Source organism: Magallana gigas, chromosome 4, assembly GCF_963853765.1.
Source record: "Magallana gigas chromosome 4, xbMagGiga1.1, whole genome shotgun sequence".
In the NCBI taxonomy this organism is placed as follows: Eukaryota; Metazoa; Mollusca; class Bivalvia; order Ostreida; family Ostreidae; genus Magallana; species Magallana gigas.
Genome location: NC_088856.1, coordinates 29,846,478 through 29,862,504, shown reverse-complemented (window position 1 = coordinate 29,862,504; position 16,027 = coordinate 29,846,478). Strand labels below are relative to the sequence as shown.

The following is a 16,027-nucleotide window of genomic DNA, read 5'->3' as shown; positions in this document are numbered from 1 at the left end:
TTTCGTTCCAAAATCTCTCCTCTTCTTTTCGTTTAATGTAATTCCAAATTTTAACATTTGAATTAAAGAAAAAATTCATTGCGTTTAATTGCAAAAATCATTGCGATTAAACGCAAACATTTTTGCGTTTTAACGCAATAAACTTTGCGTTTAATCGCAAAAGTATTGCATTTAATCGCAAAAATTATTGCGTTTAATCGCACAAATGTTTGCGTTTATTTGCAAAAATCATTGCGTTTAAACGCAATAATAGCTTTGCGTTTAAACGCAATAATATTTTGCGTTAAAACGCAAAACTTTGCGTTTAATCGCAAACTTTTGCGTTAAAACGCAATGTTCTTTGCGTTTAAACGCAAACCTTTGCGTTAAAACGCAATGTTCTTTGCGTTTAAACGCAAAAGCTATTGCGTTTAATCGCAATCTTTTGCGTTTAAACGCAAACCTTATTGCGATTTAACGCAAAAGATTGCGATTAAACGCAATAGTTATTGCGTTTAAACGCAAAAGAAATTATTTTTTCTATTAAGCTGGCCTCAACAAGCTTCCGTACAATTTTTTATTGTTCGTATTTTTTTTTTTTCGGAAAAGAATATTATCGTTGTATGTACTGTGTTTGAATATATACACAAAACAACTAGACCAACAAACATGGGGGAAAATCAATAATATCCTAAATAATTCATTATCTTTGAGTGCAACATTCTGATGCGATGCAAAACCTGTCCGACAAAGACCTATACATCCATTTTGGCCCTGCCCCTAGAGTCAAAACCCATACTCCAGGGGACATAAAATTTAAAATTTTTGTAGAGGACTTCCTGGTAAACGTCATTATGAAGTCAGTTTTTCATACAGATGTGTGAGAATAGAGAAGAAGATTGCCCCCCCCCCCCCCATGTCCTGAACCCCTGATCCAGGGGCCATGACTTTTACAATTTTGGTAGAGGGTTTCATGGACATCATAAGCATGTGTTCAGTTTTTTTGCCCATGTTTGGGAGTAAAGAAGTTTTTTAAAGATTTAATACATTTTTACTATATGGCCATATTGGCCCCACCCTAGAGCCTGAACCCCTGACCCAGAGGCAATGAATTTCACAATTTTGGTAGAGGGTTTCATGGACATCATAATCATGCATTTAGTTTTAAACAAATATATATAGGAGTAGAAAAGAAAATTTTATAAGCTTTAATATGTTTTTACTATTTGGCCATATTGGCCCCATCCTTAAGTCAGAACCCCTGAACCAGGGACCATGAATTTCACAATTTTGGTAGAGGGCTTCATGGAAATCATACCCATGCAACCAGTTTTTTCCTCACATGTGTGGGAGTAGAGAAGAAGATTTTTGAAAATTTGGATTTTTTTTTTGCATATCTGGTTCCACTTGTGGTGCCCCGTGGATGGTAGAGCCACAAATTTCACAATTTAGATTCCTCTTACCATTAAGATGCCTCACACCAAAAATGGTAACAATTAGCCTTGTAGTTTTTAAAAAGAAGTTAAAAATGTAAAATTGGTAACGCACGGCAATGGACGAAAACGGATAGCAATAAAAATGTGGTATTTAGCAAAGGCAAATGTTAACTAGAACATGTTTTTTTTCCCTACAAATTAACCAAAATTTCACAGATTTTTCCCCAATTCAACAGCCACAGGTTCCTTTTCAAAAACAGAGAAAAAATCGCTAACATACATTGAATATATAAAACAAGACTTCAGGTTAAATTTTATTCAATCCATAAGCAAGAGTTGATCGATAGATGATTGAATATTGAACACAACAATTTAAAATATTAAACCACAATACAAGTTTACAAGCATTAAATCATCTAAAAAAAAGAAGGGAGATATCTCTTGTTAGTACTGATTATAATATACTATCAATCTTGACATTTCCCTCAAATTCACACAATGACTCAACATGCATCCCATCATTTATTAATCATACACTTTGTCTATATAAAATTAAACCATATACCGTAAATCAAGCTTTTATCTCAATGCAGGTCTACCCAATAAAAAAGATAAAATCATTAAACACACTAGGTTCAAATCATATCATTTAACTTGAATCTGTGTCTGCAGAAAAAAATAAAATCAGTTTCCAAAAATATGATAATTAATGCTCATGGGTAATGCCTCATTTTGTCACAAACTGTACCTTGAAATGGGAAATAACTCAATTTAAAGAAATCTAAAAAGAAAACTGAGAGTTATTCCCCTTCATTAAAAAAAAAATGACTGCAGCATTATATCTATTACATGTATATATGATTTTTACTTTTTTGCCCAAGAAACTAAAAACGAATATTAAAATAGTCTCAGAAGCAAATTGCAAGTAAAAACAGAGTAGAATTTTTTCTCCCTTAAATTATTAAGACATATTATCTGATTTAAAAATCACAGATAAAAAAGTTTGGCAGCCAATTGTTCATTCCTAGCTGACTTCAGCAACTCCATTTGTTTGTCTTAGCTTGGTAATGGCAAATCGTTCTATGTCATCTAAACTTAATTTCTGTATCCTGGAATTGAAGTCCTGAAAAAGAGGTGAAAATATATGTAACAAAAAACTCAATTTGAAAATATTATTATCTCAACATTTAAAGGGACTTGGGTACAATTTCAAATCAAAATTTATTTTTGTTTATCTATGAAAATGGTTTACTTGCACACTATAAATTATAATTTATTTAAACAATATTTTACTGTGCAATCATTTAAATTTGAGGGGGGGGGGGGGATTTTTGTGGATTGCAGTTCTTTTTGCTTATTTGTGGGGATGTTATTTTGTGGATGTTGGTTTTCAGTTTCAGTAAGATACCTAATTCTTTTAAAATTTGTTTTCGTCAAGGATATAACTTCAAGGGGGAGGGCTATACCAATATTTACCACGAAAAATAAAGCCACCACAAATTCTAATGATTCCACAGTATTTCAAAATGAAATAGCATCGGACAGTAGACATATTTTTTCATCATATTTTTATCATATTGCAAATAAATGGATTTTAAAAAATATACATTGAAAGAAATAGTGTCTGTTTTGTTTCGGTAGATTTCATTTCATTTCTATATCGTTTTGCACTTTACAGCTACCCCCTTGAAGGTTGTTAAAATAGTTTATCAAATTCACAAGTTGGAGGAAGTGGGGGGAGGGGGGGGGGAGAGTTTAGTCTCTCACGCACGAAATTTTTTAAAGTTGGATGCAGGAATTTTAGATTTTTAGGCCATTTTGGTGGAGTCTGCCGCGAGATGTGGGAGGGTTAACAGGTATGAGAACATCATCTAAGCACTGTTTTCATATTTTCAAATTTGGACCATTTTCAAATAAAAGTTTTAAAATCTCAATGTAGTTTTGAACTTAATATGATTTAAAGTTCAAAAGTTCTTGTAACCAAATCAGAATATTTTAAGATTTTTTATTCTTAATAATTTTTCTTACTTAAAATAAACTTTCTCTATTTTTATCAAAATACTTCTTAACAATAAATGCAAATTATTTTTATTCAAACATTAACAGAAACTTTTATGGTTTTATGCTTCTCTTAAAAACCCTAAAATCCCAGATCTTTTGGGGACTTTGCCCCTTGGACCCCCACCAACCTGGGGACCATAAAACTAAGACTAGCTTACATTCTCACTTTTCCACTATATATTCCTATTGAAACAAGAGGCCCACTGGCCACATCACTCACATGAACAACAGTTCCTCATATCATTTTATTTCAGTGTTTAAATATTTTCCCTACTTACTAAGCTCCTATTTTAACTTTGAACCCCTTTTGGGAACCTAGTATTAGTCTGGGGATCACGATTTAACCAATTTAGAATTTACACTAACTTGGAATGCTTTCATTGTAATGTCACAAATAGTAACATTATTATATTAGTTCTTGAGAAGAATTTCAAACATTTTTCCTATATATTTCTTTCATTGTTAGAATTTTAACCCCTCTTAGAGCCTCAGTATAAAGCCAGGGTTCACAATTTTAGCAATTTTGAATGTTCACTATATATTCAAACTTAAGTGTAAATATTAGTATTCCAGGTGCAGTGGTTCTTGAGAAGAAGATTTAATAAGACCCTATTTTTACTGTTTTGCAATTATTTCTGTTTTAAAATATTTTCATAATTTAAAACCCCCTTTCCACCCAAAAATTTGGCTAAATTTGGCCAAGTGATTCTAGAGAGGAAGTAAAAGTGAAGAGTTTACAGACAGATGGACAGACAAACAAACAGACGGACAGACGATGGACAACAGGTGATCAGAAAGGCTCACTTAAACCATCGGTTCAGGTGAGCTTAAAAAAAGTTCAACAGTGACCTCATCTACATGTAATTCTTATGGCCCCCTAGGCCAGGGATTTGATCTGAACACACTGGGGGCCTCTGATGAAATGTAGTAACAGCTAGGGTCCCAACTATATATTGTAATATTTTTGTTCATCTTGTTATAATATAATATTCTTAATAACATACATAAAAGTATCTTTTTTAAAGGATGAAGGAACATCTTTCTTTTACACCTTAACATTTTTTGACAAACATCTGTTTTGACTTACTTTCTGGAATTCAATAAGGACCTTCTCTACATCCTGTGGTGTGAAATGTCTCTGTAAGAAAACTCTTAATTTGTCCCAGAGGGCAGTGGTGGTACAACACGACAGGTCTGCAGCAAATTTTGGAACATTCCCAGGAGAGGGGGTACCAGCTTTATCAGACTTCTTGGTGAAAAGGAACAACCTGTCTCCCTCTTGAACGTTGTAAAAACTCAACCGATTGTCATCTAAAACACAGACCATCACACAATTATTTTTTTTTTGCATTTCTCATAAATCAGTGAATATACAGACATTTTACAATACAGTTAAACACGGTTATAGCGAACATGCTTATAATAAATTGATGCTTACAACAAACGTCCCTGGCGCTTCGTTATAACCGTGTTGTACTGTAACACTTTTGCATCTCTTTTATGTTTTAAAAAATACATTTTTACAACATGTTTCAATTTAAGAAATCCTATAAATATGTAAGAACTCATTAATAATATCGATATTTTTTCCAAACTGATATTCCTACTAATACATACCCGCTAAAGCTTTTCCTTTGAAGACCAGTTTCTGTTCCTCAACAGGAATTGCAATCTGCATGGCCAGAATTTCTTTTAATCCTTGCACAGTCTGGCCCGAGGAAACCTACAATTGAATATAATAAAACTTAAAATTGATAACAATACCTGTTGATTCAAAGTATGTGCAAGATAAGTTATTCTGATAAGGGCATTTGTCAACCCAACCATATTTTTGGCCAATTATCCTCATCCTTAGTTTAATTAAAACTTACTCCAAAAGCAAATTTAAGATTCTGGAAACAATTTAAATCTTTTAATATAACTGGGCAGTGGGCATACCAATTGACAATCAAGTTCATTAATCAAGTTAATAGACCTGTTTTCATTTCTTTGTTAAAGATCAGCAAAACATGAATTATTAAGGTTGCTTGACACAACAATTAAAATGTTATTTGATGGATCGATAAAGAATTTTTTTGAAATACCATTTCACAAAAAAAGAGTTCAAGTAAAATTGAAAAATGATTAAATCAACGTCAACATACTGTATTGTAACTCAGGTTGAATGCTATCAGAATATTTTATTTCACAGATTGTTAAAGTATCATTTGTTACAAGTATATATCACACTGAAGACTGAAGAGATTGAAATAGGTGATAATAGAGAGGTTAAGCATTTAAGCGTGTGCGTCTACGGGTACGTGTGAAGCTACAAGTCTGTTTACATGTACACGTACTAAAATTGAGTTATATGTAGTACGCGTACGTGTAAAATAATTAGATTCAACGTTTTGAACATGTTCAGTTAACTCTCATTGTTTATGAAATAATTCTATGACTTTGATGAAACCAAAAGCATAGTTGTCCTAAATTTATCGTCTGCTTTACATTACACAACATCTTATGTACACTTAGTCTATATTCTTATAAAAAAAATACTAGAAGTTTTCATCTACGTGTACTTTTGGTTCAACACGTTTTGTACAACTTGTAGAATTACACGGTATACGGAAAATGTGACGTAATACACATAAAATTAGGGGATTCCCCTAATTACACGTACATGTTGAAATGCTTATAACCTCTCTAATAAATGCATATTGGTGTCTAATGCGGTAAAACATGCTTATAACGAAGTCCCAGGGACGGGCAAATTTAATTTGTTTAATAATATAAGCCTAACTCGTTATATCCGTCAAGTTTATGACAAGTAATAAAGTCACAGGGAATGAAAATCAGTTTGCTGTAAGCATCAATTCATTATAAGCATGTTCGCTATAACCGTGTTTTACTGTATATTAATTCATCAACATTTTTCAGATCCATCGATAAAATCTCTCAAAAAAATGTGTCCTACAGAGAAGATATGACGGAAAATCATTTAAAAAAAAAATTCTGAATTATTCTTCATCTATGTTTAATGTTTCATCATGTCCTGATCATATCAGCATATGTCAGTGATTTAAATAAGGTATGCTGGAGAAAACATACTCAGGAGAAAATGTATCCAATTCCTGGAGTACGTTTTCTCTGAGAGGAAAATTTAATCAATCCGTCTAAATGAAATCTTAATCCCTAAAAATAGAGACATAATAGTTTTGATTGCAATATAATTTGAGAACTTAATGATAAGTATCTCAAGGAGACGATAATGTGTTTTTTTTTTAGGTACATGTATTCTTATGTGCAGGGCATGAACATTTATTCATATGCATTAAAATAGTACCTTAGACGATAAAACATTCTGTTATGATTTTTATAGGGTAGGTTTTCTCTCAAAGAAATATTTTATCCTGGGTACGTTTTCTCCTGATACCTACATGTATGTAAGATTTAAAGATGAAATCAAAGTAACCCCCAAATAATGCAACAACAATAGTCCTTACATTCATCTCAGATTATAAAAACTAACATAAACTTAAACTTGAAACCTCTTAGAGGAAATTCGCGCTTACAACAATGTTTGGCCTAACCGTAACGTGTCTATAACATTAAACATGGTATTCCGCTCCGCCTTAATTTAATAAATAATCGGATAATTATTTAATCAATGAAATGTGGATTATACTCATGTAATTTCACACTTACGGCTACTTGAAAATCGTTTCCTTTGAACAATTTCACATAAATATGCATTGTTTTGGTTTTACTGCGACAAGCAAAAAGGGGCTTTCCAGATAGGCAATTACGTCATAGCTGCGCATGAATATTTCGGCATGAAATGAGATGCAACATTTATTTGAACGAATTCATCGCGATGATATATTATAAAAAAGAAATCGAAAAACCAATAAAAACTAGTTCTTGATTTTTTGAAGTTATGTTCTCTCTGGATTGAGATTCGTTGTAATCTTTTTCTCTTTAACAAAGAAGAAATAGGACGTGGAAAGTTGCTCTTCTATCAATTTTACCTACTGATCTCTCTCACTCATATTTTTAACAATTTTGTAGGAATTTCGATTTTGAAATCTTGATTTCAACATCAGTTTTGTTAGTAAATGTTTATCAAATGTAAATTACATTACCATTTTATAAATAATTTGTTTAAAGCTCTTAACTGCGTTAAATTTATGTTCATTATACGAGGGGGTAAATCGGTCATTATTTGCCGACGATGTTCTGCGTTGAATGGCTGGAAGCTCCTTGATTCTAACTGGCTCATAGTTGACCAACCAATTTCTCAAATTCTTCACGATCACATAGGTTTGTTATTGTAATCTTACGACCAATTGGACAGCACGTGGAAATTTTGATTTGTTGAAAATATGAGAAAGAAACTTTTTTAGCTCTTAAAATGAAATAAGTAAAATGCTGAATTTACGAAGTCAAAAAAAAATCCTGGCGCCATCTTTTTCTCTGTCGACAACATGAACAATGTTTAGATTTGACTTTTCAGCGGCCTTGTGAAGAAAAGAGACAAAAACCGGGTAAACTTTGCGATTCTTGGGTACCATTGTGTTATTTTTCTGCAAAGGGCTTTCATTGTAGGCAACTGACTGTGTATTGGAATATGTGTTAAATATGTTGTAGCGATTTACCTGTGTCGTGTGTATTGGAGTTAATTAGGTCACAATTAAAATTCATCTTACGTGAGACATAATACTACAGCTGACATGATAATCGAAAGTTAGCAAATCTTTGATTATTGTCTTGCATAAGTTTTTACTGGTTGCTGCAGTAAAAATTTGAGTACTTCCATATTTTGGGGTTTACTTTTAAGAATTTAAAACCCTTTTTTTACTTCCTTCCCTCTTAAAAAAAGTTTTATGTCCGGCATCTCATCTCAAAATGTCAGCGGATAGTTTCTATAGGTCTAAATAAGCAAACTGCTTATTGGGCCACTTTGACAATTATGATTTTAAAGTTTTCATGAACCCCACAGTGTAGCCAAGCTTGAAACTAGATAATTAAAAAGAAAAAAAAAGGAAATATACTATTACTAAGGTATGCTATGTAAACTTACGAAAACAGAATTACTGGAGTCGTAAAAGATTTTCAATAGTTGTAATGTAACTTGCAACATGTTTTAAACTACTGTTTTAAAATTGCAGACAGTGAGTCATGGACAGTAACTCTGGTGATGGTGTTGGAGATGGAATGGGGGAGAGCTTCATGGGGGGACAATATGTCATGGAGGGTAAGTAGTGACTGTGGTTTCATTAAAGGGAACTAGACACGATTTTACATGAAAGTTTACCTGTGCATTTTGAATGACTGGCCAAAATTTGAATGTTAGCTAGAAGTTAAGGTAAAATCTAGATACAGAGGGAGGAAGTCATCTTTATGTAGCAAAAATTTGAGTCTTATATTTGTTTACAAATAATGAAAAGTAAAGAAATTACCATTTTTTTGGATAAAATAACTTATGGTAAACAAGATAATCTCATTCAGTGTGTTCACAAATAATTTTAATAACAACAGAAAGCAACATTAGATTACAACACGTAAAAAGTCACAGGACTCGAGCTTTGTTTACAAAACAAAGAATTCTAACCTCTGTAACTTGTTGTAACCCTACATTAATTTGACTTTCAAATTTTGACAAAGCATAAAGCCATTTATTGTAAAACATCCATATTGACCATTCTAAAAATGTAAAATGAAAAATTTGAGCTCAAAATCATGTACTGGTATATTAAGTCCCTTAAGTGGATTGAGGGCATCCATTTTCATGGTTTAAGTGAAAATTGCAGTTTCAAGGAAATACCTGAAGTTGTGGCCAATCTGCAGTGTATCAGTAGACAAGATGATTAATGACAAAAGGCCAAAAAAAACAACAAACAAAAAAAAAAGGCCAAAAATTGTGAATTTTTCAGGCACTGCAGCATCAGGTCAAAGTTGCAGAATTGATTACATTATTGAAACGAGTTATTAATTACTCAATTTACAATTTAGACTGAAAAATTGATTTACTGTATTAATAAATCAACAGACCTGCCTCTTTCATTATGTCTTGGAATGTTTGGTTAGAAAATTCCGTGTTTAAATTGTTATTTTTCAATAAAATTTTTGTAGGTGGTGGAGATGGGGAGGAATTGGGAGCCACCGAGAATGATGACGACAACAGGGGAGATAACGAGCCGTTGAGGGAACAGGTAAGTAGATAAATTACAGTCTGATTAATATTCAGTTCAATGGTTTATTGACATCACCATGTTGGCATACAATCAAAATGAAATCAAACGAAAAATATCACAATATTGAAATGGAAGATTACTTTATGCAGGACAGTAAAGTACAAAAGTTTTTAATTTTCGACTAATAATTTACAAGCATAGCATAAAAGTTTTTCCTTAGGCATAATTGGTTTACAATATCTACCTGTTTCAATAAATAGTGAATGTGCACTTAAACTTGTTAGCTGGGATCTTTTATGCTTTTTCAATCGAAACTTAAAGTATTCTTGCAACTTATACTCGGTAGAATTAAATTACACGGTACTGTACAAATAAAGTTTCCCTGAGTTAGAAGAATTGTTCAAATATCATAGCAACAAAAGTTTTATTTAACATAAACTTCTAGTCCTTATGGAAAATACCTAAAGATGACATGTTAAGTTTTTTGTTGAAGATTAAAAAAAAATCTTGCTTTTAACTCTTTTTTGAAGCTGACTCTCTGTCTTCTTTGAAAGCTGATACGGAAAGTGCATTATTATTATTTATGTGGTATATTTGATTCCATATTTCCTAGTCTGATATAGTATTTAAACATGTTTTCTTAACATAAATAGTAAAGTGGATAAGAACATAGTCCAGCACTGAGTACTAAATTTAATGCTTTTCTATGAACACCTAGAATATCTTTGAATTAATGATTTTGACCCTTTTTTCCAATCGAAAACATTTTTAGGATTTTATATCTAATTTATTTATAGTCTGTGATCCATATTTCCGATCCAATATATTATATATTTGGTACAATCATTGAATGGTATAGTTTAAGTTCTTGAACTAAAAGGTTATTATTAGAACCTCCATCCGTTCCCAGGTTTTTAATACTTTGCGTGGATTGCATACAACATACAGTCAAACCTCGTTATCTTGAACTAGATGGGACTGGTTAAAAACTTCGAGATATCCGAGTATTCGAGATATCAAGGGTAAAATACTTAAAGTTTAAGTGTTTTGGACTTACAAATCACTTCAACATATCCATTGTATTTGAGATATTGGTGGTCGAGATACCGAAGTTCAACTGTACGTATAAAACGAAGGAGCGGATTGAAGTTCTAATTTTATGTAGATTGGTAGATTTAGGGCGAGATTTTAACAAAATTGGTTGTTGTACATAATTATGTATACATTTATTTACATGTATTTTGTATTGTCTCTTCACAGGATCGATTTTTACCTATAGCTAATGTTGCGAGAATTATGAAGAAATCTATACCCAAAACAGGAAAGGTAAGTAGAAAATTTTCAGATTTCACAATCTCAACTGAAAAAATATCATAACTTATATATATAACTTAAACTTTTATGATGAATAAGATTTGAAAAAATCATTAACTTTTGTCAAAGGCAATATTTCTCTTCTAAGGAATATATATAGCAAATCAATTTTTGTACAGGACGAAAATAATTCAATTTTGCTCCAAATAAGGCTTCTTAACGGCTTTTTCCACAAAAATTTGGCTAACAGAAATTTTAAAACCATGATATTTTTGTCATTTTAGTAGAAAAGAACATTTTAGTAAAAAAAAAAAAAAAAAATCAACATGAAAAATGCAGCTCATATTGCCTTAAGATTTTCTGCTTTATAATTGAAATAGAAATTTAGTTTTGTGGGACTGATTTGTTTCCTTTCTAGTACATTTTGAATTGTTTCCCTTAATGATGTACTATTATTTCCTTTTCAGTTTAGGAAATTTGTTAACATTTTATGCCACAGAAAAGGAAACATTATTTAGCTAATGTGATTTATGCTATCGCTAATATGATTCAATGATATAGGGACATCCAATTTTACAAATTTATAGAAGTAATGCTTCCTATTCAAATTAGGTTTTCCTTTCAAAATCATGTGGTAGGCTTATCATCTCATTTAAGCTGAGGCAATACATTGGGAATAGAAGTATTACGCATTTGGAGGCAAGGTGGTTAACAAATTAACCATCAGATCTGCCTTTTACTTTGAAATATGATATTCTATGCCATGAACTATTATAAATTTAGAGAATTTTTTTTTAGAAAAAAATATTTACTAAAGAAAAAATCCAAATGTTTTAACTTTAAAATTAAACATTTTCCTTAATCTTTATACAGAGCTCTGCATTTTAAAGAGGTTAAAAAATGGCTGCCACCATCTAGCATTCTTATTTGTATTTTTTTTTCCCTTTTCTTCCCTCAGATTGCCAAAGATGCAAAAGAAACAGTGCAAGAGTGTGTGTCAGAGTTCATCAGCTTCATCACCAGCGAGTATCCTTTCTAAAAACAGCTTATTTTTGGAGGGGGGGGGGGCATTTTGATAATCCATGTTTCCTGCTTAACTCGCACTTTCAACATGCTATATCTTTTTTGTTGATTTTGTGAAATTTGATGCTAAAATTTCCATTGAAAAAAAATTAAAGATACAGAAATAGTTACATATGGAGACAAGAAAACAATAAAGATATCTTTTACCAGAATATCTTTTATGGTATTCAGTAATATGTTATCTTAATATTATTAAATACTACATGTATTACATATTTTAAATAGTCAGAAGTTAAGAAATCTATGTGTTTTTGTTCATCCAAAAACATTTTTGTATTGGCCCACTTGGAATGAAATAAAATGAATTTACTGCTGTTTTAATAATAGTGATCTGTACATTTGTTACCTAATTGTAAAATTGAATGAACCAAAGAAACACCTGTACAAATATACCATCACAATGAGCAATCAGTTCAGTAATGGGGTTTGTTAATTATCCACTAAAATGTAAAAATTTAAATATAGACTGAGTATGAAATAAAGGAAAAGTATAATCTGTTACTCTTTAGATTTGAAAGAGGAGCAGTTTTATGATTGTAGCTTCTATTTGTGTTTGATTTGGTATTAGAGATGAAAAATCACTTAGAGGTATAGGTCGAAAATTTGTTTCAATTCTGAAGGATTCTTTAACACATTGTTCAGAGCAAGTGAGCGCTGTCACCAGGAGAAGAGGAAAACAATCAACGGAGAGGACATCTTGTTTGCCATGTCCACTCTGGGCTTCGACAGCTATGTGGAGCCCCTAAAACAGTATCTACAAAAATACAGAGAGGTTTGTGTTCACCAATGCTTTATAAGTACCAGTTACTGTAAAGTCATTGGGTATCAAGTCTGAAGGATGTATTGCATTAATAAGGGCATCGACATGTGTAGTTCACAATGGTATCATTGGTATGTGTGTATCATGATTATACATTTCAATTCAATGGTTTATTGACATCACCATGTTGGCATACAGTCAAAATGAAATCAAGTGACAGACAAAAGAAAATTATAACATAAAGGCATTCTTAGTCTTAGATTATAAGTGAATTGTGATTATGTGAAATTCTTGCACATACATACTCCTATCCATGATCCTTTAAATGATGAGAGAGAATCATTTAAACTTTAGGACAAAGCTAAGGTTTGTTATCTCATACAGTCTAGTTTCATTACCCTAAGAAAAGATGAGATTGAGAAAAAAAAATCTTCAAGATATGAATATTAAAAATCAAAATTATGCTCATGAGAAAGTATGGCATTTGACTTTTTTCTTGGTAACTTTTCTGTTATAATTCATTGACCAGAAGTTTGAATTTTTCAAAAGGGGGGGGGGTCTTGACCTCCTCCTGTATATCTGCACAAGTTAACAACTATATTTCAAATGGATATTTTTTTCTTCCAGTCGTCCAAAGGAGACAAAGGTGGATCAGGCGGTGCTGATGGCACACTGGAGGATTTGGCAGAAGAGTCATTCAGTGAGTGTTTGAATCAAACTGAGTTGAGATCTAATTCCACCTATTGTTTGTTAAATGGTTTTGGGGAGAAGAGGATAAGATTTTTTTATTTCCTTGTACCATTTTTTGTGCTGGTATTTAGAATTAAAACTTTGCAAATAAGATATGATCTATTTTGGTTGAACCTTCGTGAATTACATTGAATGGAAACTCCAATAGTAGTAAGGGGGCGGTGTTTGAAGACAGGTAGTTGGGTAGGAAAGATATTTGTTTTGGCATTCAAACATAGCAGAAGAAAGTATATTTTTACAGTTTATGAATGAGTATTGATTCAGTATCTACCATAGTTGTATGATGATTGGCTCTTGATGATTCGGTATCTTGTGACAAGCTGCTTGTCAGAGTGTAAACGAATGTATACGAGTTTGATGATAAGATTGAAGTGACTTTCTACATGGCAATGAATGCAAAAGCCAAAAATAAATGATTTTTTTTTGGTAATCTAGTGTTTATTATAAATTATGGCATGCAAAAGAAGTATTAATACACTATTGGAAAGCCCCTACCCCCAACAAACCAGTTCATGTTTTTGATCCAATGTAATTTTCTCTAGGTATTTTAAGAATTACATGTACATTAAGTTTTCTATACAACAGCTTAATGTCTGTCTACCAGTCTCCTGCATCTATATATAGTATGCACATATTGTACTAAATGTATACTCACTACACTAATTGATACATGTTCCTTTTCTCAATGATTTGGAGATTGGAATTTTTTTATACATGTTGGTATTTATCTTGGTTGAATAATGAATTTCATTGAGTTTGAATTCTTTTTCTATACAACAGCTCAGTCGCTGTCCACCGGCCTTCTGACCAGCGAACAAGCCAATTCACAGAACGTCATCTACGCTCCTTATTCTGGGGCGGTAAGTACCTCTGACTCTGTTACCTTTTACAAAATCAATCAGAAATCAGAAATATCAACAAGGAGCATCCTTACTGTACTGTCTGAAATAAATTTCTTAAACAATACTGTATAGGCCAAACATTTAAAAACAGTGACTTGACAGACATGTATTTTTTATTTTCATTGTAAGATTTGTGATGGGGAATTGGAATTATTTTCAATATGGAAATAAAGTGAAATAATGTGAATCAAGGTGGCAGCACTTGACCTAAAAATTGAACCTTTTTTTTAAACATACACAATTAAGATTGCCCTTCACAATAAATAACGGGGGGGGGGGGGGGGGGGGGGGGGGGGGGTGCATAAATTCTATGTGCACAGGATGTCATTTCAGGTTCCTTACTTTGATTTCCCCTTTTCTTTGACTAGCTCTCTTTAATACAACAAATTTTGATATTCTGTACTTTGAATAAAGTAACACTGAGTTTTTAGAGTGCTTAAATTAGCACTATTTGCTATTTATTCTACTTAGTACTTTTTAACAATTCACAGAAAATTGATTATTTTTTATAGATTGCACAAAATATAAGCTTTGGATGATATCCTGCTTTGGCATCCGGAACTTCTTGTAAATGCAGAACATGAGAATGGGAGAAGAAAAGGAAGCCATTAAACAGCCAGACCATGACATGATGTTTGTCGTGTTTTCTACTTTATTGACTGTGACCGTGCGTAAGACTGTACAGTACTGTAAGTCATTGTCTGCAGGGGACGTAACTCCGCAAGGTGCTATGTGTGTTGAAGTCGGTGGTGTGTGTTTGTTACACCTGATGTGAAAGCTATTGATTTTAGTTGTATACTTTACAATGTACCTGTTCAAACTGTAATGTAATGTATTATGTTTCTACAGTATATATAGGGCTATTTTTGTCAAATGTTAATACCCATGTTTTATATTTTTTTCCAACACATATTAATTATATAATTTTTCTTTATTTTAAATTTTGTCTGAAAATGGTTTTGACAAAGGAGACATAAATTTGTGATGAGAAATTTTGTCTTTAGGGTCTATTTTATTTTCAATCACTGACACTGACAATGGTCAATGGGGGGGGGGGGGGGCAGCAAAATTTCTTTACATGCATTATCTTCTATTTCTTCAATTTTCTATAAATTGTTGTTGAATGTTTTGAGTATTTCGTGTACAAGAAGAGAGAGAGAGAGAGAGAGAGAGAGAGAGAGAGAGAGAGAGAGAGAGAGAGAGAGAGAGAGGGAGGGGTTGTCTACCTTTCTATATCTTTCACCGTTTGACAGTAGTGTGATGTTGTTTTTAATATAAACATATGTTTTTTTAATTCATGTGTATTGAATTAATCTATATAAAAGGGCAATTTCATCATTAAATGTAGTCTTATAATACTTTCAGAAAAGACAAAGTTGAGAAAGTTTACTGCTCTCATATGTATATATTCTTGTTTTGCTATGTGAGTAGTGAAACATAATGAGTTTTTTTTATAAAACATGTGATGTAGCAATAATTTCTAAAGAAAAGATTAAAAGCTAAAGGAAAAAAGGATTGATTTATCTTACTTTTCATCAAGATAACTTTCAAACAGTTTGCAGATTG

The 16,027-nt window shown here is 32.1% G+C and overlaps 2 protein-coding genes across 4 annotated transcripts; one reads left to right on the top strand and one right to left on the bottom strand.

Annotated features, from left to right (window-relative positions):
- Positions 1-2,074: 2,074 nt before the first annotated feature.
- Positions 2,075-7,320, bottom strand: LOC117682151 (ubiquitin-like protein 4A). Its single transcript, XM_034449167.2, has 4 exons — positions 7,164-7,320; positions 5,094-5,199; positions 4,564-4,787; positions 2,075-2,538 (listed from the first exon to the last, which is right to left on the bottom strand). The coding sequence occupies exons 1-4, from the start codon at positions 7,209-7,211 to the stop codon at positions 2,440-2,442; spliced, it is 477 nt and encodes a 158-aa protein (XP_034305058.2). The 5' UTR covers positions 7,212-7,320; the 3' UTR covers positions 2,075-2,439.
- A 333-nt stretch (positions 7,321-7,653) lies between these two features.
- LOC109618056 (nuclear transcription factor Y subunit beta) lies at positions 7,654-15,309 on the top strand. 3 transcript variants are annotated; one of them, XM_034449165.2, is made up of 9 exons: positions 7,654-7,778; positions 8,627-8,712; positions 9,591-9,670; positions 10,913-10,978; positions 11,925-11,992; positions 12,692-12,821; positions 13,437-13,509; positions 14,340-14,419; positions 14,974-15,309. In XM_034449165.2, the coding sequence occupies exons 2-9, from the start codon at positions 8,637-8,639 to the stop codon at positions 14,998-15,000; spliced, it is 600 nt and encodes a 199-aa protein (XP_034305056.1). In that variant the 5' UTR covers positions 7,654-7,778; positions 8,627-8,636; the 3' UTR covers positions 15,001-15,309. The 3 variants fall into 3 exon arrangements, with proteins under 3 accessions (XP_034305056.1, XP_034305057.1, XP_065938039.1); XM_034449166.2 differs by lacking the exon at positions 7,654-7,778 and adding an exon at positions 7,786-8,002; XM_066081967.1 differs by lacking the exon at positions 7,654-7,778 and adding an exon at positions 7,886-8,002 and having other exon boundaries at positions 8,631-8,712.
- The last annotated feature ends 718 nt before the right edge of the window (positions 15,310-16,027 follow it).

Coding starts and splice junctions, on each gene's coding strand:
- LOC109618056 (XM_034449165.2), top strand. CDS start 8,637: ATGGACAGTAACTCTGGTGATGGTGTTGGAGATGGAATGGGGGAGAGC. Junction 9,671..10,912: donor ACGAGCCGTTGAGGGAACAG/GTAAGTAGATAA, acceptor GTCTCTTCACAG/GATCGATTTTTACCTATAGC. Junction 13,510..14,339: donor TTTGGCAGAAGAGTCATTCA/GTGAGTGTTTGA, acceptor TCTATACAACAG/CTCAGTCGCTGTCCACCGGC.
- LOC117682151 (XM_034449167.2), bottom strand. CDS start 7,211: ATGCATATTTATGTGAAATTGTTCAAAGGAAACGATTTTCAAGTAGCC. Junction 5,200..7,163: donor GAAACGATTTTCAAGTAGCC/GTAAGTGTGAAA, acceptor ATTCAATTGTAG/GTTTCCTCGGGCCAGACTGT. Junction 4,788..5,093: donor CAAAGGAAAAGCTTTAGCGG/GTATGTATTAGT, acceptor TCTGTGTTTTAG/ATGACAATCGGTTGAGTTTT.